Raw genomic sequence first — 25,576 nt, 5'->3', positions numbered from 1 at the left:
TTAGGTGATGTCAGAATGATTAATGCTAGATAAGTAAGAGTAGAGAGGGATGGGAAATAACAGAAAGAAGAAAAGGCAAAAAATTAAAGTATTCTTAAGTATTCGTAAGTTTTTGAAAAATATAATATTCGAACAAGGCTAATAAAAATACAAATAATCCTAATATAACCGGAAGATGTAATAACAAATTAAAATAACGAATATAGCATTACTGGTCAAAAGCAGTTCTTAGTGCTCAAAGAAGCATTAAGAACTGCTTTCGACCGGTAATGCCGTATTCGTTATTTTAAAGGCTAATAAGAGTCAAATGCGGTCAAGTACAGTTCGATTTATAACTTCTTTCAACATTTATTGAACATAAGATTGAGCAAATTAAAACCACAAACATTTTGACTCACTTTGAAGACATCTTCAACGTAACAATATTATCGAAATGCATGTCGACGTTCACTCAGACAAAACCAGTTGGGTCACTAGCGGATTATCATATCTAAAATGGCATCTTACAAATGTAAAGTAATCTCAGAAGAGGTGAAATACTCACCATATATATGAAAAGAAACTAAAAAGACTATTATGTTAAATTAACCAAATGTTTAAATGTGACTCACCCGAAGCAACTGTAAACTAGTAAAACTTGAATTTTTGTTCTTAATTTTATTTTCCAAATTAAATCTTTGATATGACGATCGTTTTCCTCGATGGCAATTATTCTTAGACTCTTCGCGATACTCTGACATAATTGATATATCTTTTTTCGTAAATATGAAGACTATAAAGTCAAACAAATGCAACTCAAGCAACAAAAATATACCTAAATATAATATAATGAAGATAGTGAAACATTGGCTACGCGGCTAATGAGTGAAAAATCGCTCTTTCGTCGACATGTACGATATAATTAATAATTGTGGTAAATCGATCGTTTAATTAAAATGTACCTGATATGAAAGACATGAAATTTAGCAGTAGACAAATTAAGCCACGACTGCGACAAGTCAGACGGTTATAAATCAGTCTTCTCGATATTACATAGGTATATATGAACATTCGCTGACGAAAAATTCGCGATAACATAAATTCACATAAGATATTCTTGCAATTTCAATAAAAAAAAAAAAATGACGAATAAATACTGATAAAATTAAATTTATTTGCACTTTATGCAGAAAAAGAATGAGAAATATTCTCGGCAGTTATGTCGTCTCGCATTCCCACATCACATTTTCATGCATCGTAATTTGCTAGTACGTAGATTTGCACGGAATATGCATATAATATTGCGTTTATGACATGCATGCATAATTTCATAGAATCCAGCGCGGACAACACGAGAAAAAGAGGTAAACAGGTTTTTTTAATATTCAAAATTTTTTATGTAGATTTAAATATAAATACTGATCATTTTATTCACGCTTTAGAAAGTAATTTTTCAACGTATAAAAAAAATGTGAAATATAAAAAACCAGACTTAATAAAATATCTAAATTTAGCTAAATACAGGTATAAAAAAAATTTTATTACCATCAAAATAATTATGTAGGATGTTCAAACTAGTTACTAAAGTATTAAAATTTTTTAAAGCATTGTTCAATATGCTTAAAGAAACGTTTCATAATTGTTTCGATAGTCGAATGAAATTATTTTCAGATCTATTCCAGCTAAATCTTTAGATACTTCAACAAAATTGCACTGAAAAAAAGAGTCTAGTAATAATAAGCAAACCTAGATAATAGTTACTAAGTCTTGCTGAAATAGTTTCAATTAAATATTTAGTTAATGTAACTAAATATTTAATACTATTTAATAACCAATTGATTACTATTATTATATTTAGTTACTATTAACATAATTACTAATTATTACTAAATATTTTATTATACTAATCAAACATTTAATTGAAATTATTTCACCAAAATTAAATTATTATTACTCAACACTTTTCTTCAGTATTTATTTTCTGTGTAGGATAAAATATTTTTAAAAAAAGTTATTTGACCACACTGAGAATAAAATTAAAAAATATAAAAGAATACATTCATCCACTAACAATCAGAAAATACAGGTCAAGTCTTAGCCTTTTTAATGCTAGAATAAATATTAAATAGTATATTTGACTTACAAATATTCACTACAAAAAAGAGAAGAAAACTTCTGGTAGTATAAAAATTTACTAAAATTTAATTTTTCTGACACAAAAATATTCCTGGAAAATTCATTTAAAGTTAAAATATTTATTATAATCCTGCGCCGTTTTTTATTATAATATCCAAAAATTTACATTAAATTTTAAAAAAATTTTGTGAAAATCGTTAGAAAATTTCAATATAGACAAAAATTCCAAAAAGCAGCAATTTCGCCAAATATACGTTACGTAAAGACTGCAAATAAATAGTAATGTAAAAATGTGATAAAAAAAGGCTTGCAAAAAGAGATAACGGAAACAGTACACAAATGCGATATATTTGCACTTGTGATAATCATATTTTTCAATGATAAAATAACAGAACAGCTAACGTAAAATTCGTTATACATATTATATTCAATAGTATTTTCATTCTTATGCAAGCATTTTATTACTAATTTTACAAAAATATTCAAAAAATATTTTATAAATATATGAAAAAAACCTGACTTTGATGATGAAAAATTGATGTCAATAATAATATAATATCGTGTTTCAGCTAACCACTGGTTTTCATACATATACATTTTTTATATCGTCCCTGATCTTTATGGCCTCAAATATAATTAAATATCTATCGCAAATTTATAATTAATAATCGCAAAGAAATAAATGTATCATATTACACATAAAAAGATTCTTGAATTATTTTGAATTATTTCTGCATACCAAATTACCGCGCTTGGATTGCATCAGCCGCTTTGCGTTTTTCAATTTTCGCAAAAAAAAATACTTCTACAACTTTAAGAGATTAATTACCTTAAAAATATATAATATATAAAATTTATTATTATATTCAATAATATTTTGATTATGAAAGTATATTACTAACTTTGCAAAAATATTTAAAAAATAATATTTTATAAATGAAACAAAATCTGATCTGATTTAATGATATTTTATAAATAAAACGAAATTTGATCTGATTTAATGAAAAGGAAATCTATATCGATAAAAACAATAATCCTGTTTCATCGATGTTTTCGTATCATATGCATTTCTTTAGCGTCCCTGAACTTTAGTTGTGACCTCAAACGATTTAAACTTCTCATCGCAAAATATTAATAATTGCACAGAAATAACCTCTACTGTGATATCCTAATTACCTTAGTATTTTAAAAAAATATTGAAATTATACTAAATTTATTCATGATAATAAATCTAAAAGAACAATAAAAAAATTAGAGATGTGCGGGTACCCGAGATTTCGGGTTCGGGTCAGGTACCCAAAATTTTTCGGGTCCCGACCCAATCCCAAAAAAAAATCCCGACCCGACCCGAAGGTCGGGTACCCGTAATTTCGGATACCCGCACACCCCTATAAAAAATCTATCGCTAAACACAAATATTTTAGAGAACAACAAAAAAAGAAGTGTTTTACACGTATGTAACGTAATAAAATAATAGATACGCAATATAAATTACTACATCCATTAACAGTTTATATCGATTATCCAGATAAGAATGTTTGATTTTCAAATACACAGAGTACTAGTCTGTATATATTCCTATATATCTGCTATTTGAAAGAGCTTGTTTACCAAAGATGCGTTCTACTCAATACTCGCAACGTTTGCGAGCATTATTTGTCATTGTTTAATATTCGATAAACAACAAGAAATAAGACGCTCCCAAGAGCGTCGCAAATGTTAAATGGAACGCGCTCAGAGTAATAAAGTAATAACAATGTACACAAACTCACCCTTGAGAAAGATTAGGCTGTTGCGTAAGACTCTCGGCAAAAATATCCATATTCTTTTTCTCTCCTGCATCATCGTTAGTGATTGTCTCGAAACTAGCTGACACTGTAGCTTCTTGCTGTAATATAATGTAAAAAAATACATGAAATAAACGCGAATAAAAAATGTAGAAAAATTTTAATCAATTATCACAGGGAGAAAATTTTCTCTTAGAATTTATCTTTCAAAATCAAGGTAGTCAGAAGAGAAAATAATCTTCGCATAATTTTATTATACTGTTAAAAAAATTTTTTAAAACTATAATATAAAATTTGCTTACTTTAATATCTTAGAGGATCTATCAAATCCGTTACTTTATTCTCAATAAATATTTATTGGCTTATTATTTTGACTAACTCATTAGCCAAAATAACCTTCGCATTATAACTGAGAATCATTGTCGTCAGTATAACACTCATCATGCAGATAAGAGACTAAAGGAAATTGTTAGATAAACACATCAAATTTAATCGAATAATTATCAAAGTCGGAAGTATATGCTTTTTTCACAATTTTATTCAATTTTTATGTAAATATTACACCCATTACTTATGTTGTTTTCTCAGTATAATTCTTTTCCTTCTGATATATAGATTATTCTTCGATTTATTCAACTTCGCAGGTTTCAATACCGGACATTTGGAATCTGGACCAAAGATTTATTTTTTAAAGAAATTTGACTTTCCTTTTTGAACATAACACACGACATGGGCATAACAAGTTCTCACTTCTAAGCGAGAAATAAATTTTATTAAACTTTGACATCTTCTTAATTGTTATCAAAAATTGACAGAAATAGAAGGATTATGATATTTCTATCATACATATTTAACAGTGATATTATAGCCTCTAACATTAGTTCGTAATTTATCATTAATTTTTTATTTTATTGTGGAACTGTTATATGTCCTTATCCAAAAATTCTAATCATGTAAGTTATTATATCATAATTTTGTAATTATATATTATTGTGGATGTATTTAATATGTTTGAAAAAGTCTACATAAAGCTGAAAAATTATACTGTTCATTATTCCTTTATTAGGAATAAAATGTACAATTTGAATTTCAAATCTTATTTTAAAGCGCTCGTTTTGATCTTAGTTTTTTACTTAATAAAATAGTTTAATTAAATTTTACTAAATTTTATAAAAATTATAATAAAATTCTTAAAAATTTACATTATCCCACATGATTTTGAAGGAAATTCTAAAAAGAAAATTTTCTCTGTAACTGTATACTAATAATTATTACTAGTATATATGTATGTGTACCATTAGTACACATACATATATTATAATATATTATTATATTATTATATAAAAATATACATGAAGGAAAATCGGCAATACTAACACATCTTTTAAAATGGCACCTCCTTATTACTCGAAAACATTACACTATATTAATACTAATAAACGTAATCTGCTTAGATAATTAAAGAAATAAATACTCAGTTTATATACTAATTGATGCTTTTATCTATATAAAATCTACTAAAAATGAATTTTTGAAAAACAAAAATAATATTTACATGATTTTCTCTTGCAAATTGCATAGTTTAAAACAATAGTGAGTATATTATTGATATTAGATCATTATATACATTTATAGCTTTTTAAAACTTTTGTTTACTTTTTTCTCTTTCATATTTTCCTCTAGTGCAGTTTGGATAAAATCACTGTACAGTGTAAATCAGTACACCTCTCCGTAAAAACAAACAATAATTACAAAATCTTCAACTACAATGTTGACAGAAGTTTTATAAACTTTGTTACATTTTCTCTAATATCTTAAAGTAGGAAAAATTGGCACCAGATCCACGTGTACACTTATAAAGTACCAGAAAGATATATAAAGTAAAAGAGTCTCATTTTAGCCTTTTAATTTATAATCTTTATTTAATACATAAAAATATTTTTATAACTTAATTAATCAATTTATTTTTATAGTTTACTCCTTTTCCCCATAAAGCCATCTGAATTTTGCTATTACTGCCTAGGGTACTAGTTTTAGGGTCCAATTTCTCACATGCTGTTTTTAGATTATATTACAAAAATATTAAATCCTGTTCTTACATTATCAGAAATTTTGTATAATTGATGATCTTACCTGACCGTATAAATTATCCTGATTAGTCTTCAGTGTTCCAGTTTCAGTATCCAGCACAGAAGACTCAAAACTTTCATGGTCCTTGTAATTGAGCGTGACATTACTGTAAGTTTCGTAGGTCTCATTTTTCTCGGGATGGAAAAAAGAATCTTTGGTTTGTGCACTTTCTGAGGCTACTATCAGGAACAGAAGACCACTGCAACAAAAAAGTCACCTTATTACCCAGTATCAAGTAACATCGTATTAATATTGCACAATGCAAAAGTAAACCATCATCTCTTACAAAAGCTTAATAAGATCAGTTACAAATTCTCACTGACAATCAAACAATTTCATCAAGTTTTACAAACTTTTCTAAAACACATTACTGTCTACTAAAACTTAATGTTCTCTCAATTGTAACAGAAACTTGATTCAACATCATCAAGTTGACGTTTTAATATTTACTTGCAAACATTCCAATTGACAGGCTAAGATTTATGCTGATTCCGCTGTCGGCATAACTATCAAAAATATAAATACATTCCACATAAGCTGTACTAATTTCTTACTCCAAAATATTGCAAGATGAACAATCCGCGCGATTACTCCACGGGTACTCCAGCGGTTCGTAAAAAAACTATTTCGCTCTACCCGGCGATGCGAAAGAGAGAACGAGAATTGTTACTTGCGCAAGAATTCACTTTCGCGTTCCGTACGAAATCGCTTGGTCGTTCGATCGATTCGTCGCACGTTTCGAACGGATCAGCGGCGCGATATCTCACCTGGACACCGTCGATGTCAGGAGCAGCGCCCAGTACACGCACAGTATGCGGGGCCTCATCCTCTCCTTTTACGGGGCGCCGGCCTTGTCGTCCGCCGCATTAGGAGCGGCTTTTTATCGGCGCACACGTTGTCGTCGTCGTCCTAAATGCGCGGGCACGGAGCACAGTATTGCGATCGACGACGAGCGACGTCGACGACGACGGCAGTACCACCATCACCGCGATCACGACTACCACTACCACGCATACGCACCACGCACCACCACCACCACGCCGTCACCGCGAAAATCTGACGTGGTGTTATCGAAAAGCTTCCGGCGCCAACGAGCGAAATCGCGAAATCGTTCGTCTGGGAGGAATTGCACGACAGCGGGCAAGGACGGGGCGCACGAACAAAATTTTAGCGAGTCTGGAGCACGGCACGCGAATCGTCGCGAATCATTATCGGCGCGCGTGTGATAATTGAATCACCGCGCCAGAAAACATTACAAAACGACACACGCACGCACGCTGACACACGCCCGCGCGAAAAGTGTCGTGACTAGACGAGAACAGCTGATCGCGTCTGCGCCCTCGCGAGTCGCCGCGAAGTGCACAAGCTACACGCTTTATCTGCCCCCTCCTGCACTTCCGCCAGTACGAAGGGCGCGTTCCACTTAACCGCGCGCAATGCTCATGGTATCATTTTCCTTGATATTTGTCAAACGAGGACAAATAATGCTTGTAATAGTTGCAAGCGTAATGGATCGCGCCTAAAACTAAACGAATTTATTCTCGTCACCTCAAGAAAAGCACTTAAATATATTTGTTTACAAAGCTGATAAAGTACTAATTATAAGTATAAAGACGCGATTAAACGCGCGACACGACTTTGCGCCGTCCCGACCAAAACCAACTATTGCCGTCTGAGCGAGGTTCCAAGATTCTCTTCACGACAATTCGTCTTGATTCACACTTTTGGAACACGCATCTGAAACTCGGGATACGAGGCAAGATACACGGAGAAGATACACGAAACACGATTGAAGCGACACGACTTCGCCCCATGCATCGTATCCGATACGACGAATATTGACATGAACGCCCGACACTTTACTTTCGGTACTCTCGAAACACGCGCCAACACTTGCTCGTATCAAAAACTCAAACGGGACGACGAGGATACGAGTTGAAATGCGTCGCGACTGGTCGCGACCTTCCGCCGTCCTGCCTAACCAACCGACTGCTGCTACTGCGTAGCTGTGGTAGCGGCGCAGCGGCGCGCAGGCGCGGCTTCGCACCAATCACGCCGCTACGCAGTGTCAGTAGGTCTTACCAACATTCTTATTAACTACAAAACTTGAAACTAATACCCTAAACTATTCGGAAAAAAATTTTTTTTATGTAATTATATATGTAATTATTTTAATTAATATAAATAACTATTTTAAAAATTAACTTTTTATTTAACAAAATTTATACCTAACGCAATTGTTAACTGATTTATAGTGTATTCGATTTAGTTTTACAATTTCCAGTAAACGTTACGTAAACTATAGATTTTCGGTATTGATTGTGAATTTCGGAATCGGAAGCTTAAATCGGCTGAATTTTTTGTTTGGAATTAACCAATCACATTTGTTATTAAGCAAAATTGATCAGAAATAATCAATTTAATCAATCAGAAGTCGCGAAAAATATCTACAAACCAATTAGAAGTTGTGAAATCTATTATTACTTTTTATTTTTGTTGTCTGTGTTTTTTATTTATACTTTAAAGCCTGATTCAGATTAAACGCAGCAAGCAACAAGTATCGAGTAGCAACCAATCAACGAGCTTGCTGCTTGCCTTGAACCTTTAACTACATTTCTTGCTCAGTTTATCTCTTCTTTTGTAACTAAAAAAAATACTTAATTACATTAATTTATAAATTATTTATTTTAACTTAATTTAATTTAAAAAATGTGTTAACTTACTCTACAAATATTTCAATGTATATGAACATAAACAAAAATTATAAATGTTTTATTGGAGAATTGAATTTTTGAAATGTTAGATAATTTAATCGGTTTTATTCTGATTGGTTAATTCTAATCTTTAATGCGCTATCTGATACGAGTGGTACGGGCTTAATGACAAATCACTACTGCTCTGTGAATATGGCTTTAAGATAATTTTGAATTGTTTCGAATAAACGCGGAAAGTTTAGCTGGTTTAGCCACACAAATTTAGTATTCAATTTAATAACAAGCATGTGCAAAAACATATTTTTTAATTGAAAGAAAAATTTACACAGCTGATATAAGAATTTATGGAAAAATTTATGGATTTCCGCTTCAACGGAAACAAATGCGGAGAAAAGGAAAGGAATCGTTTGATCCAATGCCCGATTGAATACACGTTTTGTTTATTTACATTCCGTATATTTACAATTTGTACGCAATAATGGACGTGAATGGCGATTCGCCAACTCCTCACGATAACACGTAAGTATAAGCTTCTGTCATAAATATTTTGTTATAAATATTGATATTCAATTACAAGCAAAAACCATCACGATCAACCAAATGGTTGAAACATAAAACATAACACAGTATTTTAATAATAAAAATAACATTGTGTGTAATGATTTAATATCCTTATTAAAATTGATCATTGTAACAGTCAAAGCATCTCGAATATATGACAAACCAACTAGTCCATTTTAAAGGTTAACTCTATACACTCAATGCAACATGAATGATCCAGAGTATTTCTCTTTTTTTGAGAAACTAGCATTGTAGTTATTTACATAATTGTTTTTAATTAAATATCTATACAAGCACTTTCTAAAGTGAAGTGTAGGTACAAAACATTGAAGACATTTTTATACTTATAATGAAAACAAGAGCTTTATTGCAACCTAATAATATTGATGTAAAGAAAATAAACCAATAAACAATCCTGACGAAAATAGAAAGAAGCGTTTATATAAACGTCTTATACTCTAATGTTCCAATCTACTTTATATTAAAAGATTGATTATACTTTCATCATTCTTTTCATTCATTTCTTTATATTCCGATGTTCCAATTCATACTTTATGCTTGCTTTACACTTTAGTTTCACTAGAGAAAGAATGAATAATTTTGTGATTGTATAATCATGAAATGGACATATATTTTAACAATAAATATTTCTTGCTGCAGTGTAAGTACAGTATGCAGAGCTGTGGCAGATTCAATATGGAAATATATCAACCGTCCGATAATAACGATATTCTCCGATTGGACAAAACCTCAGAAAGAGCAGATGCTCTGTCAACTTCTGGAATCTTTGTTGAAAAAATCTTCTACTTTAACTACTGTATTAGTTCCACCGTTTAGTAATAATCCCGCAGATATTACTCTGCAGCAACAATATGCAGGTAAAATATTTGTATAAAAATATTACATTATTGTCAAAAACTATATTAATAATATATGCATTTTATTGTGTTGTCAGCATTTACAACCTGGTTATTTGGCACAATGTTCTATTTGGTGTCCAAACCTCCAAGTGATGTGGTGCTTGCAAATAGCATTGAGGTACAAGCTTGTATGCTTAGAATATTATCACGACATCACATGACAATGTTTCAGACTATTACTTCAGAATACCTAAGTATACTCGATGGTATGTATTATTAGATTAATTATAGACCAAAGTAACAGTAACTATGATGAAGTAAAAACAAGATTGGTATTTAACATTTTTTTTTTTTTTTAAATATGCTAGTGGTAAAAATATTTTTCAGAAAAAATTATAAGACCTACTTTTTGCTATTAGAAACGATTAAACAGAAAGCAAAAGAGAGAGAAAATATTGTTAATTAAAAAAGAGTTTTACCTTAAGCTTTATCCAAAATAAAATCCGTAATAAATTAGAAATCAATATAACATATAAATTTATTTTTATCATAACATGTTGAATAATAAACATATCTTTATAGATAAAAAATTTTAATTCTGTTATTTTGTTTCTGTCGTTAAACTACAAGTTAATGTAAAATTTAGTAACCTTTGTATCTTCAAAATTTTTGTTGAAAAATAATATTTTACAAATTAATTAGAAATATAAGACATTACAAGATTTTATTATTATTAATTTATTACTATTGGTTGATTTTATTCTTTAAATAATAGTAATTAATATGATTTACTAATTAAAATGAAATATCTTTTTGCTCAAAGTTATATAAACATATTTATTACATATTAGCAATTTTTATATGTTTATATTATTAGATAAAATCTAATAAAAGCTGGAATTTACTTGATAATTTTTTTTAGCTATTGAAATTTTTCAGCCAACACTGAATAAAAATATAATTAAATACAATTGTACATAGAAATATGTATATCTTTGATCAGAACTGAATCATATATGTGATTTGAAAAAGGGAGTTTATATTGGCATCGAAATGCTATAAGAAATGCTTGTTAACGTTGGTTGCGTATAGGGAATACAATAAGCGTTCAATGATTATTATTTGTGATTGAATCTTTAGAAATGTAAAAGAATACATCAATAGCATCGAGCACTTACTCAACCGTTGTGTTCGTTGTGAACGCAACCATTCTTATTATCTATAAACTGATTGGTATCATTAATTTAATATTATGATATTTATTTAAAGTATTATAAATATCATAATATCATAATATTAGCATTATAAAAAGTATTTTCTTAGTTGGATTAGAAAAGGAGCGAAAAAAACATTAGACCATGGAGAGTTAAATATATTTACTAATAATGAACTCTACAAAAGTATTATATTTTCTCTACAGAAATAGCAGAGTTTTATGCAAGTGCCACAGAAGAGATGACTCTCTCAAAGTTTCATACAGAAAAAGATATTATAGAGAATTTGGACTTGACACCGTTTCCTGCAAAGATTACATCGTTAAACGTTCCGTCAATTCAAGCATCTTTATTAAAGGTTTTGCTCCTTTACAGATTTAATTCAGTTTAGCTCTTTCATAGATTTTTTAATAAAAAGTTTCTCTAACGACATTCATTGATTACAATGATATTTGTATTGACAGATAATTGCGAAAGCTGGTGTTTCAGTTTGGGATGAAGTAAAGTTATGGGATAGAATTATGATAATCATGGTTAATTCTGCTCCAAATATAAAAATTGATGCATTACTACTCTTCGTAGAAATATTAGAAAACTATAATATTCATGATAATGTAAGTGATCGAGATTTCAAATAAAGTTTATATTATTTTAAAAATAATTTGTTATGTATATATAAAAAAAAATATATATATATTTATATATAAGATTGTGAAGTGTACACATAACTAAAATCTAGTAAGGGTCAACAACGTTTGTAACAAATCTTATAAGAAAACACAATCAAGTATATCCTTCCAATAATGAACTTTGGCTATATTAAAATATAGACAAAAATAGCAAAAACGTATTTTGTTACAATTGTTAAATCGCACGTTGAGGAAAATATTCTTTTGAAGAAATCAGTTTTTTTCTTTCGAAGCGAATATTGTCGAAACTGTAAGAGATTGAAAATTTTTTAAGTAGAAGTTGAATAATTTTTTAAGTAGAAGTTGAAGAGTACTTAATAACAATAAAAAATTTTTTAATTGTTTTAAAACTGTAATTTTTACAAATAAATTTTTTTATTACTGTAATAAAATACTTTTGAAACTATTCCCTTTTATTTTTAATACTTTTTTTAGAACATTTAATATTGTGATTACTTTTCCGATTTAATTTAAAAGCTGCGTTTCATTACCGACAATAATGATACGCAGTTCAAAGGAAATATACTTAGAATCATATATAAATTATTAAAGCATTAACATCCGGTATAACCGTTGTTAGCCTTTTTTTGATTTTAACTGTTTATATTGCGTTTTAAAACATTGTATTTGCATTTTTTTAGAAATGTACAACCATAATTATGTACAGCCTAGAAATAGTGAAAAGTCTCCCATCTTGGATAAGATCAGATGAGTTATCTGTACATATGTTGTCTCAATTTGCAGAAACATTGATACGTTTAATACAATTATCACGTGTTTCTATTTATACAACAGATTTGTGTTTTCAAGTTATTAATTTAATAGCTTTCGAATTTGTTAGTAAGTATTCTTTTCTATTTTATTTGAATTTGCATACGTACATACTCTTAATATTGTTAAATATTGTTATACAAAATCTTTTTTTTTCTAGCTTCCAATATAAAAATAGAAGCGACAAAAAAGTTAGAAGAAGCTGCGTGTTATAAAATTAAACAATATTTAATTGTAGAACCGCGATCCTGTACTACATCGGAAATTAAAAATCTCTTTGCCTACTTCAAACATTGTCCAGTATGTAATTATTACAATCATATATGTTTCATAACATTATTTTATTTTAGATTTTTATTTTTGAATTATCCATTATTTCTTTATTTAGTAATTTCTAATTTTTTAGATTGTTATCGAGATTTTGATGCAATTTGTTTTTATCGATATTCGACGCGCCATTATAGCAGATAGAATTATTCTTGCAACAGAGATCAGCGAACCGTGGAGAATGCTAAGAAAAGAATTAATGAATCTCATGGAAGCTAAAAAATTCACAACAGTATTGCATATTATTAAAGCATCATCTTTATTACAATTGTGGCTAGAAACACAAAAGATTCAAGTAAACCTATATGAGAACGACTTAAATGCCATGTTAAAGATTTTCATGCAAAACTTAAATTCCGATAGATATCAAGACGAACAGATTATTTTTCAAATTTTTATGAATTTAATAGCTCACAACGAATCGAATAAAGTTTTATTGCAATCGATATTGGCATTGCCATTCACTCAAGATTTCAAAGGATCTATGGACATTGGCCAGAAAATGGTGCAAAGAGCAAAATCTCTGGATATTAAAACGATGTCGGAATGTCTTAAAACCTTATGCATATATGGCAGTGGGAAGGAAAGATTGAAGTTATTACGCACATGTGTAAATGGTGAAATACAAGTAGCTGTTGCAGCAATATCGTAAGTATTCTTTAAATTTTAACACATAGCGATTAATGTTATTTATTTATTTTTTTTTAATAAAGCATGAGTCGAGCTCAATTATTGTATATATGTATAACAAAAAATGTAATTCTTAAGTATCGACAACTAAAGTATTGATGGAGCGCCGTATGAACTAGATACTGTATACTTTTACTGAAGATGGCTATAACTGTAGCTAAATCGTTTAAATATATGATTTGAATGAAAAGTTGTACTATGCTACAAGAACTGCGCTGACTCTTACTAATTTTTTTTAATAAAAAAAAGTTTTTGCTGGTTTTTTTTGGAAGATACTAATTTTTATTATTAATCTGGTGTTTATAAAAAAATGTGGAATTTTATTAATCTTATTTATATACTTTTTTAATGATATACTTATTAATCGTAAAATTATGTTGAAATATAGACACAGTGTATTATTACTGAATGATGCAAGCATAAAATTGGAAGATATTTGCCAATATGTTTTAAACACTGCCTTGTCTTCGACTAAAGTGGAAATACACGAGGCTCTTGCAGATGTCTTGGGTCAAGTAGCCTGTGTCTCATCAGGAAAAGGAAAAATTATCTTATTAAGGTATAATAGTTTATTAAAATCTAATTAGTTACAAAGTTGAGAATGTTACTTCATAAAATTAAATTGTTACTGTTACTTTTTATAATGCTAAATTGTAACATGTTAGACTTTAAAACTACATTATTTAAGAGTAAATATTAAATGTACATTTATATATATATATATATATATATATATATATATATATATATTGCATGTATAGTTAATATTATTTAAAGTTATATTTTATTATATATATAATTATTTATTTTATATTATTAAGTCATATTTAATTGATAGTAGAGGAAAAGAGAGGATTGTAGAATACCATTTTGTTCTTTGACAATAATTTAATAAATATTACGCGACATAATTTAATAAATATATAACGCGACTTAATTCTAATCAACGCCAGTTAGCCATAAGGTTCTACCAATCCGTCTCGATGAGAAAACCTATAGCTAGAAGTTCATCGGGTATATAGAACGAACACAATTTATAATTTATTGAAGATAGAAAAAAGATACGTTGGTGATATAGCAGGAGGATCGTGGAATACTAATAACTAATGTCACGAAAGGCACTTATATTAATAAAAAAAAAAAACAAATTAATGCTCTTTCGTAGATTTTATACATAAATAAGTGCCACAAATCAAGATTTTACGAACATTTCACAAAATATATTTTATTTAAAAAAAAACTTTTTTTAACGAGACTTTAGTTTTCATTCCGGCCAAAATGGATGTCGTTAGTGCGCCGGAAATTCCAGCGGGAAATTTATAGGAAAAACACAACTTTTTGTTTCCGGCAAAAAACGCCATTTCTTGTTTTCGGAAAAAAACGCCATTTCTTGTTTCCGGCGAAGAAAACGTCATTTCCTGTTTCTGGCGAAAAAACGCCATTTTCTGTTTCTGGCGAAAAAACGCCACTTCTTCTTTCTGGCGAAAAAACGCCACTTCCTGTTTCCGGTGAAAAAATGTTACTTTCTGTTTCCGACGAAAAAACGTCACTTCTTGTTTCTGGCAAAAAAAACGTCATTTTCTGTTTCCAGCGAAAAAACGCCACTTCCTGTTTCCGACGAAAAAAATTCCACTTCCTGTTTCCGGCGAAAAAACGTCATTTCCTGTTTCCGGCGAAAAAACGCCACTTCTTGTTTCTTGTTTCCTTGTGCTACGTACGTTTGCTACGTGTGCTACCCCAGGGAGAAATGATAAGTCAGGTCAACATCAAATTGATATCATTTTGACGGTTGAAATAAGTTCAAATTTGACGTCTACATCGATGTTAAAATGTTCGAATTTTGTTGCTATTTGGATATTAATATCGACATCGAATTGATATCGATTTGGCATCAATTAATTATTTCTGGGGAGTCATTTAATGGACTGAATGGATGGAAAAATCATTCTAAAAGTTAAAACATTTTATTAAAGAAATTAAAAGCATATTTTTTAAAATATAAATAATACTTTTAAAAATACACTTTTAATTTAAACTTAATTTAATCTTTTAATTAATTTAACTTTTTGTGCAACTTTTAAATTTTGTATTGGGCTTTATTAATTACACCTGTCAAAGATTGTAAATGCTATCGACGTCTGATTGACATGTTAATCTGTTATTAACTTTTATCAATAACTTTTTTGGCTTAAAATATTTTTAAATTACTGAAAACTTTTAAAATAATTGCTTTTAATAAACATTATACAACATCTATAACGAGATTGTAAAGTTGCAAGAGAGATGCACATAGCAGACCATATTCTACAATTACAGCCTACATATAACGTGACTTCATTTATCAAATTTATGCACACATTAAATTAAATGATATTAATATGTAACATGATTCTCAAATTTACATGGAGAGTATATATCTGTGAAATGTCTCACACCTGCAAAACTGAAATTCAGCTTTTATAAAAACACAATAATGATCAGTAACTATTCTGCAATTATTACGTTTACATGTCACTTAATCGAGTTTAATAACATCGGTAGTTATAAAACTGACCAATGACCAGTATTCCTCTGAAAAATGGAATGACTGTAGTTGGCCAGTTTTATAACTACGGATGTTACTAAATTCAATGACGTGTAAACGCAATAATTGTTTACAAATAGATTATAACAAAATAATTTTAACGGTTACTTTTAGAATTCAATACTTTTTATACAAGATATTATAATATTATGCCACCCCAGCTATATTACACGACCGTCCTTCCTCTAATAATATAACTTACAATTCTAAACTTATAATGTTTATAGCTAGTTCGGAATTCATTTCTACAAACAGAAAGTAGCAGTAACGACATTACTTTTTACAAACTTTAATAGTTTGTATTTATAAAATAATGGAATAATTTCTATTTTTAGTGAATCGTTAGATAACAGAAAATGGAGAATAGATTGTGAATGCTGTACAGAGAGTGCAAGAAACGATGTCAAGTCCAACATGCATTATCTACCGAGAACTTATGATCATATTTTCAATACATACTTCAAACTACTTTCTTCGACTAACGTTACCATACGTTTGCATGTTTCTAAAAGTATTCTTTCTTTTTCAAATCATATAATGTCATTTAACTCGAATGAAATAACGAAGAAGTGGCTTTCTTATATACATGATGAAAATGTTGAGATTCGGTCAAATATTGCGTCAATAATCGGGCAATTATTAAGTAATAAAATTGCTACGGTTAAGAACAACAATGAATGTTTGCCGGATACTGTACCAAACGAGTTGGACGAATATGTTGATCTAATAATTAATATTATAGCCACTACACTTATGACTGCATTGAATACTTCCAATTATTCTTTACACAATACGTTACTCGATACTGCAAAAAATTTTGTATGGTAAGATATGGAGATTAATAGTATATATATTATTTGGTAAATACTAGATTATTTTTTTATTATCAACAGCTAATTAATATAACAATTTTTTAGTGTTCCATTGCATTTAACGGAAAGGAGAATTCTGGATGTATTTTTAATTACAATAACGCATCCAAATTCGTCACATTTAGCTGTAGCGTCCGCCACAGCTATGTATCGTAGTGTTGCCGACTTTCTGAACGTTTCTCCAAAAGTTTTATATGTTCGATATCGAAAAGATTTCTTGAAAGTAATTATTTTATAAATTATTACTTACAAATTAAGTGTTCTTTTCAACTAAACTTTTTGCGCCGTTCATTTTTTGTTTTTATGTTAAAGAGAAAAATTGGAAAGAAAAACTGTGCAGGAATTCAGCTGAAAAGAACCAACCACATGCGCTAATTGCGTTATCAATTTATTTTACAGCTCTTAATGTTACGTGCTGTTTACAATTATATAAATTTCTCATATAATATGGCAACTACGTTGCATCGTGTTGCTAAATGTATAGGCTACGAAGGATCACGGCAATTAATGCAGAAGGATGGTCATTATGCTGTCTGCTTTCTGATTGCAATTATCGTTGAAATGCCAAAAGCAAATCAACTTTTATATGATATAGCCGACTTGATTCCTATGGATATAAAGCAGATGCTTCAAGAATATTTTCCGGTGTGTAAAATTGTTTAATGATTTAAGTGAATCGATATGGTGTAATTCAAATTTTTTTTCTTTTTTTAGTACATTTGCAGTTATGCGTTCTTAAACCCGTCTCTCCGAATAACTACAGAATGTTTGAAACTTGTAACAAGAATAACAGAAACTAGTCTTGCACTTTTGACAAAAGAGTCTTTCATGGTAAAAAATTTTGATTCTTGTTAATAAATTCTTTTAACTTTTATTTTACAACATAAAAACTATAAAATACGTGCCTTAAAAAAATATATATGTAATTTTGCAGGGAATTTTTGAAGAACTTATGTTACATTTTTATGAATCGCCTGAAAAAATAATAGGTTTGTTAGAAATCATTTCAGAATACGATACTAGTCTTAGAGGAAAGTTTAATACGAAAGAGCAAGTTGTAAGTATTTTAATAATTACATTATGATTAAAGTATATTACATTATGATTAAGGTGTATTACACCTATTTTTAAAATAATGAAAAAATTACGAATTATTTTACATTGCATTTGAAAATAGTCCAAAAAATTTAGTGATAATTTTTTATAAATATTGGGTAAAAAATTATTTTAATAAAAGATAAAAATGTGGTCTATGAAAATATATTGATTATGATCAAAATTTAAATTGTTTCTACAAATAGTTCAAGATAATTTATTTAAAGTTTTATGCATGCGATGCAAAAATTAGTTGTTTTCTCTAAATAAACAAAATTTATTTAGAGAGCACTCTTAGGCTCAGAATCACAATAAATTTTGCATAAATTTTGAATATACTTAAAAGATTTCTACAAAAGTTAGATTTTTATTATTATTTTTTAAATTTTATAACAATAAAAAATATTATTAAATAAAGTAAATAAATTATAAAAATGTATTGTTTAACAAAGATAAAATGTAAATACTACTTTCATATGTACACAGATTATTTAAAATATAAATATTAACACATTTGTAAAAATGGGTGTAATACATCTTTAACCGAAACACGTGGCAATATTAAATGAATTATTATATGTATATACACAGAAGTCTTATTTGAATCTACGATTGCATGGGATATTGGTGAATTTTGATATAAAACTCGGTCCCAAATCGGATGAATATACGCAACAATCTGCACTTGCTTCACTAGCCGTTTTAATTCGTTACATGGGTGCTATTTATTTAACTCCGCTTAGATACAAAATTTTAGCCACATTACGAACATCGCTTGGATTCAAAAGACCAGGCTTCTCGCGCTTAGTTTGTGACACGTGGGATGCATTTATTCACAAGTATGTTGCAGAAGTATCAAATTACCTCATGTAAAATTACATTTTGGATGATAATTTTCAAAAATTGTTTCCAGCATAGCTATCGAAGACTTAGGATCACTGTTCCCAACAATATGTGTATCATTAATACCGCTACAGGAAATATTTCCAGAAAAAGTCAACAACATGTTAGAATTTCTAATTATTCAAAATAACGGGGAATATAATGTTCACATTTCAGAATTATTTTTTATAGACGACATGAAGGTCCCCACTCATATATCTGATATAGTCAAAGCACATATTTTGCAAGCAAGGTAAATTTATGTTTAACGTATATTCACTATTTTATGTATTTTATAAAACTCTTCAATATCTTAGACCCGAGGGATTTAATGCTAATTTAAAGTTATGGTTGAAACGAATTACACACGAAACTGATGAAGTGCGAATTAGAGCCCTGAAACATTTGCAAATATTTTTGGAAGAGCATCGTAGCGAGCTTAACAAGATGATATTAAGTGAAACCGACGTCCATCCGCTAATCGTTGAAGTACGTTTATAATAATTAAATATATGAATATATATTACTTACTGTACCAAATATATGCACATAATATTTTAAAGCTGTTGGATACTCTGCTGCTTGGATGTCAAGATAAAGACGAGTCTATCCGTTTATGTTACGGAGAATGTCTCGGAGAATTAGGAGCTATTGAACCAAGTCTTCTTCCGCGAAGAATTATTTCTAAAGGTACTAGATTTTTTTATATAAAATTTTGATATAAAATTTTTAATAAAATTTCGATGAATTTAACGTTTCATTAAATTTGATAAAATTTCAATATGCAATAAAATTTTAATGATATTTGATATTGAAAAGATTTTTTGCGTTTGATGAAAAACGGATTATATTTTAATGAGAATTTAGTGAAAATGTAATGAAATTTCAACGGAAAATTATTAATATAATTTAATGACAAATTAATCACACTTTTTGAAATTGTATTAAATTTTTTATGAAATTGCAACGAAAAATTTCTTTATAATGATAAATAAATGTCATTTTGAAGTTAATGACTTTTTGAAAAGTTTTAAAATATAAACTTAAATATAAAGTTATAAAATTTAATAAAATATCATCGAAACATCAAAATTTTATCAATATTTTGTTATAATTTTTTTAACAAGTTTTACATTTTTATCATAATAAATATAATTTTTACCTTCATGAACTGTATAAATCTGTTTAAATTTTTTTTACATTATAGATTATAGTAAATTTATATCAGACATGAATGAAGAATTTGCATGTGCGCTACTTTCTGAACATGTGCGGGCTTTTCAGATGCAAAAGAACAGCCAGAGTATGGATTGTTTCTCACTCGCTATACAGGTATATTACACACACGCGCGCGCGCATATGTATGTATATGAATATGTATATATTATATATGGTATATACACACCTTATGGCTTATACATATTCATATTTGATGGAAAAAAATTAAATATTTACCGCTATGATTATTTTTTAGGAGATATTAAAGGCATACGATATTTCTCCGCGAGGTCGAAATAATGAATTGTGGAATAATTTACCGCTTACAACGCAACAAATTATTACCCCTTTTCTAACATCGCATTACAAGATAGCCACTAATAGTGATGACAAAGAATTTCCACATCCTGTTTATGGGTAATCTTTATATGAAATTTTACTGCTATTATCTCACACTGATTGGTAACTAATACAAAAATTTATAGTTCTGAAGCAGGTTCTTCAGTTGAAAACTGGGCTTATAACTGGTTTTGCAATATGTCTAATGCTGTACGTAATACAACGCTCAATAATGTATTACAAGCATGCAAATTGGCGTTCAAACGGGATATAAAAACATTAATATTTTGTTTACCATATATTGTCTGTAAGTTGGAATTGCAATATGTTTATTTAAAGAATTAAAGGATTTTTCACAGAAATCAAATAAGTTTAAAAAGGAAAAAAATTATTAAATTTTTATTATTTAATTTTCAAAAAACAAAATAAGCTTCTCATCTTTAAACTGTTCATTGTATAATAATTTTGAGAACCTATTAAAAAATAAATAAAAAGCTTCTGGACTTGTGTTTGTAATTTTTGTGGAGATTTTATATTTACTATCTATTTCTATCTATATTTTCTGTACGTTATTGATAGAAAATGATTTGGCACCAAATAATCTAGATTTTTTTTTTTTAAATAAACTTATTTAGTTTTTATAAGAAATCCTTTATTTCAATATATTGTTTCATATATTGTTTCTTTATCTATCATATCATTATTTAGCATACATAATCGCAAATAATGAAGAAGAAGAACATATCAAGATTCAAGAAGAGATGCTAGCCGTAATTAATGTTAGACAGAAGTCTGTGTTAGATCCTGAACTTCTGCGTCATAGGCCACTTCGATATGGACAGAGTGTGAAGGCTGATGACGAGAGAATCTCAGAAGAAACTAGACGTACACGCTGCTCACGAGTTAGCACATAAATTCTTTAATAATACTTAAGGAGAGTTTTGTCTAAATATTGTTGTTAAATGTTTTTGTATGATTGGGACAGGTAATCTTTTGTATATTGGATCATTTACAAAGATGGCTCAGAGAACGAAGATTGTTTCAAGACAATAGATATGAAGCGATAAAAAGTTTGTAATAAAAAGTGTTTCTACTTTATTTTTTGTGTACTTAATTTATGATTTTTCTAGATCATATATATTATAGATCATTAATTGTTTTATTAATATTTTTAGAATTCTGCGCTAGATTAGACAGTCTGGTAGTGGCGGAAGGTTGTTATCAATCACGGGAATATCACCGCGCATTGATGTATCTAGAACAACACATGGCGTCTACTAATAAAGGTTTATCAGAATCAATAGAAGGTGGTTTACTCGCTGTATGTAATATTCCACGCTTTAATATAATATATGTAACACATTTCTCCGTTTCACGATGAACTGTTTCAGAAAATTTATGCGCAACTCGATGAACCTGACGGAGTGTCTGGTATCCTAGTGACCCAAAGTCAGTATCCCACTTTGCAACAGTTGGTTTTAGCTCACGAAGTTAATGGGCAGCTTCAGGTACTGTTAGACAAATTAAATAATTATACTTCCAAGTCACAATTTTACTTTACCAAATTACATCTCGCCAGGGTTGAATAGTAACAAATTAAAAAATTTAAAGTTAAATAATTAAGTTAAAATATTAATGACTTAGTTAAATTCAACTTAGTTAATTTCAAATATATTAATTTTTAACTTCAACTAGTTATTTTTAAAATACATAAACTTTAATTTATTAACTTTTTTTCCAAGTTAAAAATTTATCCTCCCTTTCCCCGCCACATATGCATATACATGTGCGCGCGCGCGCGCGCGCGCGCACGCACACACACACACACACACACTCACAAGAAAAAATACATTTCCATATAAAAAACAATTTATTTTTTTGTTCTTTCATATTATTAATTTATAAATAAAATATTAAATTATTTATCTAATGATCCATATTATAATATAGAGTAGAGTGGGATAGAAAATATCAGTTTGTCTTTGAGGTTCAATGAAAGAGCTATTATAATTACAAAAAAAAACTGTTGACATTCCTGTTTAATTTTATTTATTTTATTTTATGGCAAACATATTTCAGTTTCATGATATATAGGACCAAAATTATTAGCTAATAATGGAGATAATATTAAATATTACCGCTTCGATGATAGAGTTGATTGTAAAACAGCAGAGAACCGATTCTCACTGTAGAATTTTAATCTTCTAAAACCTTTTTTGTCTTTTCATTATATATTTTACTTAAAAATACGTGCACAATTTATTTATTTATTTTTTGTTATCGAATAGATAATACTCTCTTTATTATTGATCCTCGTATGCCTGTAATGTATTTGTTGTACTCCTGTAAAGCTTTATGTCCACGATGCTAAAAATCAGTCCAAGATTTTGGGAGAGAAAATTGGTCAGTCGCATTTGTACATTTCATTCTATCCTAATTATTTTGTTATTTAGAGTAATATAATTTTTTAAAATTAAAACATTCTAAGTTAATATAAATAACTATTTTTTAAATAAATTAATTTAAAATTTAACTTAATTTAATTGTAACTTAACTTTTGACTTAATTAGATTTTATTCATGCAATTTTTAATATAATTAATTATTAACTTTAGTTTTTAAAACATTGATTTACTCAACTATGCATTCTGATACTTACATTTGATTAGGACGCAGCTACGTGTTACGAAAGACTTATGCAAACGAAAGACTCGAAACATACGTACTTGAAAGGTATGATTCAATGCTATCTTGGTCTAGATCAACCGTTTACTGCTAAACACATCACCGAGGGTCTGTTGACTAACAGGTAATTATTACAGTTTAAATAAATATGTAGTTAAATTATTTGTAAATTAAAACTTTTTTTTGGCAGCCCAGAATTAGAGCCTCTTATAACTGAACGTGAGCTTTTTTGGAGACTTGCTCATTTCTCTCGGTTTGACGAATCCTCGCAAAAAAATATAAAAGACGTGCTATTAGATGATCTTGTAAAGGGAATAAAACCGGATTTGCTGTCGTTAAAAAAAAATCTAGTATCGTTATTAGAAGATGCTTCTCGACCCGGAGCTTATCAACAAAGTTATTCGTACATTATGAAGTAAGTATTAATAATTTACGTTAGATGCTCAAAAAAATACCAAAATAGGACTAGACATTTCCTGTAGTTTTTTGGACATTGAATGTGAATTCAATTTTCAAATTGCTTTACATCAAAATTTTGGGAAAATTATAATTAAAATTATAAAGAAGAGCTATTTTTTTACGTATTTTGTCATATTATAATTATGATACAATGTGCTAGAAAAGTTTTATTGCAATCAAAATTAAATATATTGATAGTACTTTCAACCTTTAAAAAGAATTTTTTGTATCGGCAAAAATTAATAAGATATTTATAGTCAAATATAAAGTCTATTGAAAAAGCTACGAATTAAAACATTGGTTTACCAAACAGTTTTCAGCTATATTTCTTTAAACTTTTGAGTTTTTTAGGATACTGAATATGAAACTGATGTCAAAATAGACAAGTTTAAAATGATTTGATATGGAATAAAATGTTAAAGTTCAAAAAAATATCTACATTTTTGTAAAAATTTGTATTATTGTCTTTCATAATAGTGAGTACGAATTTAATGTTAAAATTGACGAATTAGTATAATCAATAAAAATGAGATATTCTTAATATTTGAATTTTAACAAAAAATTATTTAGGAACTCTTCACATACATATTTCTTATTTAATTATGAATATCTTGTTAACTACAGTCAACACAAAAATTTCTTTTGAAAGTCCTAATAACATTTAATTTTGATTGCAATAAAATTTTTTCAACATGTAGTTGTAATATGAAAAAAGTACATGAAAATAACAATTTTAGATAAATTTCTTAAAAGCGATAGAGCAATTTAAAAATTAGATTCGTATTCAGTATTCAAACTCCTATAAAAATGAACTAGACTCTTTTATTTCTAATGTTAATAAAATTTATTTGTTATGAAATTGTATTAACTAAATTTAAATTATTGAAATATATTTGATGTATCATTTTCAGATTACACATATTGAATGAATTTGATAAGGCGACTTTATTAATGTTAAACAATGCAGAGAGCTTTCCAGCAATGCTGGAAGAATGGGAGAAACGTGGACAATTGTTAAAAGCATCTCGCGGCGTAGAATTTGTTCTAAGTATGCGTAGAGCCACTTTAGATTTGGCTGTGCAGCTGCAACGGAAGACTCAAAACACGGAAAATTTAATGCTTAAACAAGAAATTGGAAAAATTTGGTTGAAGAGTGCCAAAATTGCTAGAAAGTATGTACGTCCAAGTTCAGTACGGAAAAGTCCACTAGGTGGAAAAAATTATAGCAAATTTCGGTTTTCATCTTTCTAGACTTTATCATTGGATAAAGTCTAGGATGATAAAATCCGGATTTTGCCATGATTAGCCAATAATAAGCTAACACTATATAAATAATTAATATATAACATCAATATATTTATATAATTTTATACAAAAATATATTTTTATTTTAATAAGTAAATAGCATTTAATCATTATGATTTAAAGAAAAATGAAAATTATTTAATAATAATGAAACCTTATAATAAAATCTTTTTTAACTTTAATTAATCTGTGAAATAATTTTTTTAACAAGTATTTTGAAGATATGAGCATTAATAAATTTTATATTAAATATTTGTAGTTTAATAGGAAAAACATAATA

At 28.5% G+C, this 25,576-nt stretch overlaps 2 protein-coding genes across 8 annotated transcripts in view; one reads left to right on the top strand and one right to left on the bottom strand.

Moving 5' to 3' along the window:
* Positions 1–7,357, bottom strand: part of LOC105205206 (SUN domain-containing ossification factor) — a 55,151-nt gene extending 47,794 nt beyond the window's left edge. The window contains exons 1-3 of the mRNA XM_011174497.3: positions 6,800–7,357; positions 6,036–6,231; positions 3,888–4,003 (exon numbers count right to left, since the gene is read on the bottom strand). Of these exons, the coding sequence (XP_011172799.2) occupies positions 3,888–4,003; positions 6,036–6,231; positions 6,800–6,858 (371 nt within the window). The 5' untranslated portion in view covers positions 6,859–7,357. The remainder of the gene's footprint in view (positions 1–3,887; positions 4,004–6,035; positions 6,232–6,799) is intronic.
* A 1,593-nt stretch (positions 7,358–8,950) lies between these two features.
* The window catches only part of LOC105205280 (serine/threonine-protein kinase ATR), a 33,977-nt gene continuing 17,351 nt past the window's right edge, over positions 8,951–25,576 (top strand). For 6 of the 7 annotated variants that reach the window (XR_005575039.1, XR_005575038.1, XR_005575040.1 and 3 more), the window contains exons 1-28: positions 8,952–9,265; positions 9,968–10,185; positions 10,263–10,433; positions 11,588–11,739; positions 11,846–11,995; positions 12,712–12,910; positions 13,002–13,141; positions 13,248–13,816; positions 14,247–14,417; positions 16,778–17,266; positions 17,360–17,537; positions 17,714–17,959; positions 18,029–18,145; positions 18,249–18,371; positions 19,001–19,248; positions 19,323–19,544; positions 19,609–19,780; positions 19,855–19,981; positions 20,499–20,623; positions 20,766–20,926; positions 20,995–21,155; positions 21,557–21,750; positions 21,834–21,918; positions 22,024–22,169; positions 22,240–22,356; positions 23,517–23,656; positions 23,723–23,947; positions 24,903–25,163. Coding sequence is in view for 3 of the 7 variants with exons in the window: in XM_039450739.1 (XP_039306673.1) it covers positions 9,225–9,265; positions 9,968–10,185; positions 10,263–10,433; positions 11,588–11,739; positions 11,846–11,995; positions 12,712–12,910; positions 13,002–13,141; positions 13,248–13,816; positions 14,247–14,417; positions 16,778–17,266; positions 17,360–17,537; positions 17,714–17,959; positions 18,029–18,145; positions 18,249–18,371; positions 19,001–19,248; positions 19,323–19,544; positions 19,609–19,780; positions 19,855–19,981; positions 20,499–20,623; positions 20,766–20,926; positions 20,995–21,155; positions 21,557–21,750; positions 21,834–21,918; positions 22,024–22,169; positions 22,240–22,356; positions 23,517–23,656; positions 23,723–23,947; positions 24,903–25,163 (5,348 nt within the window). In the remaining 4 variants the exon portion in view is untranslated. Of the gene's footprint in view, positions 9,266–9,967; positions 10,186–10,262; positions 10,434–11,587; positions 11,740–11,845; positions 11,996–12,711; positions 12,911–13,001; positions 13,142–13,247; positions 13,817–14,246; positions 14,418–16,777; positions 17,267–17,359; positions 17,538–17,713; positions 17,960–18,028; positions 18,146–18,248; positions 18,372–19,000; positions 19,249–19,322; positions 19,545–19,608; positions 19,781–19,854; positions 19,982–20,498; positions 20,624–20,765; positions 20,927–20,994; positions 21,156–21,556; positions 21,751–21,833; positions 21,919–22,023; positions 22,170–22,239; positions 22,357–23,516; positions 23,657–23,722; positions 23,948–24,902; positions 25,164–25,576 lie in introns of all 7 variants that reach the window. The other variant, XR_005575041.1, reaches the window with a different exon arrangement.

Source organism: Solenopsis invicta, chromosome 6 (assembly GCF_016802725.1).
Source record: "Solenopsis invicta isolate M01_SB chromosome 6, UNIL_Sinv_3.0, whole genome shotgun sequence".
NCBI classification, from domain to species: Eukaryota; Metazoa; Arthropoda; class Insecta; order Hymenoptera; family Formicidae; genus Solenopsis; species Solenopsis invicta.
This window is presented reverse-complemented; position numbering and strand designations above follow the sequence as displayed.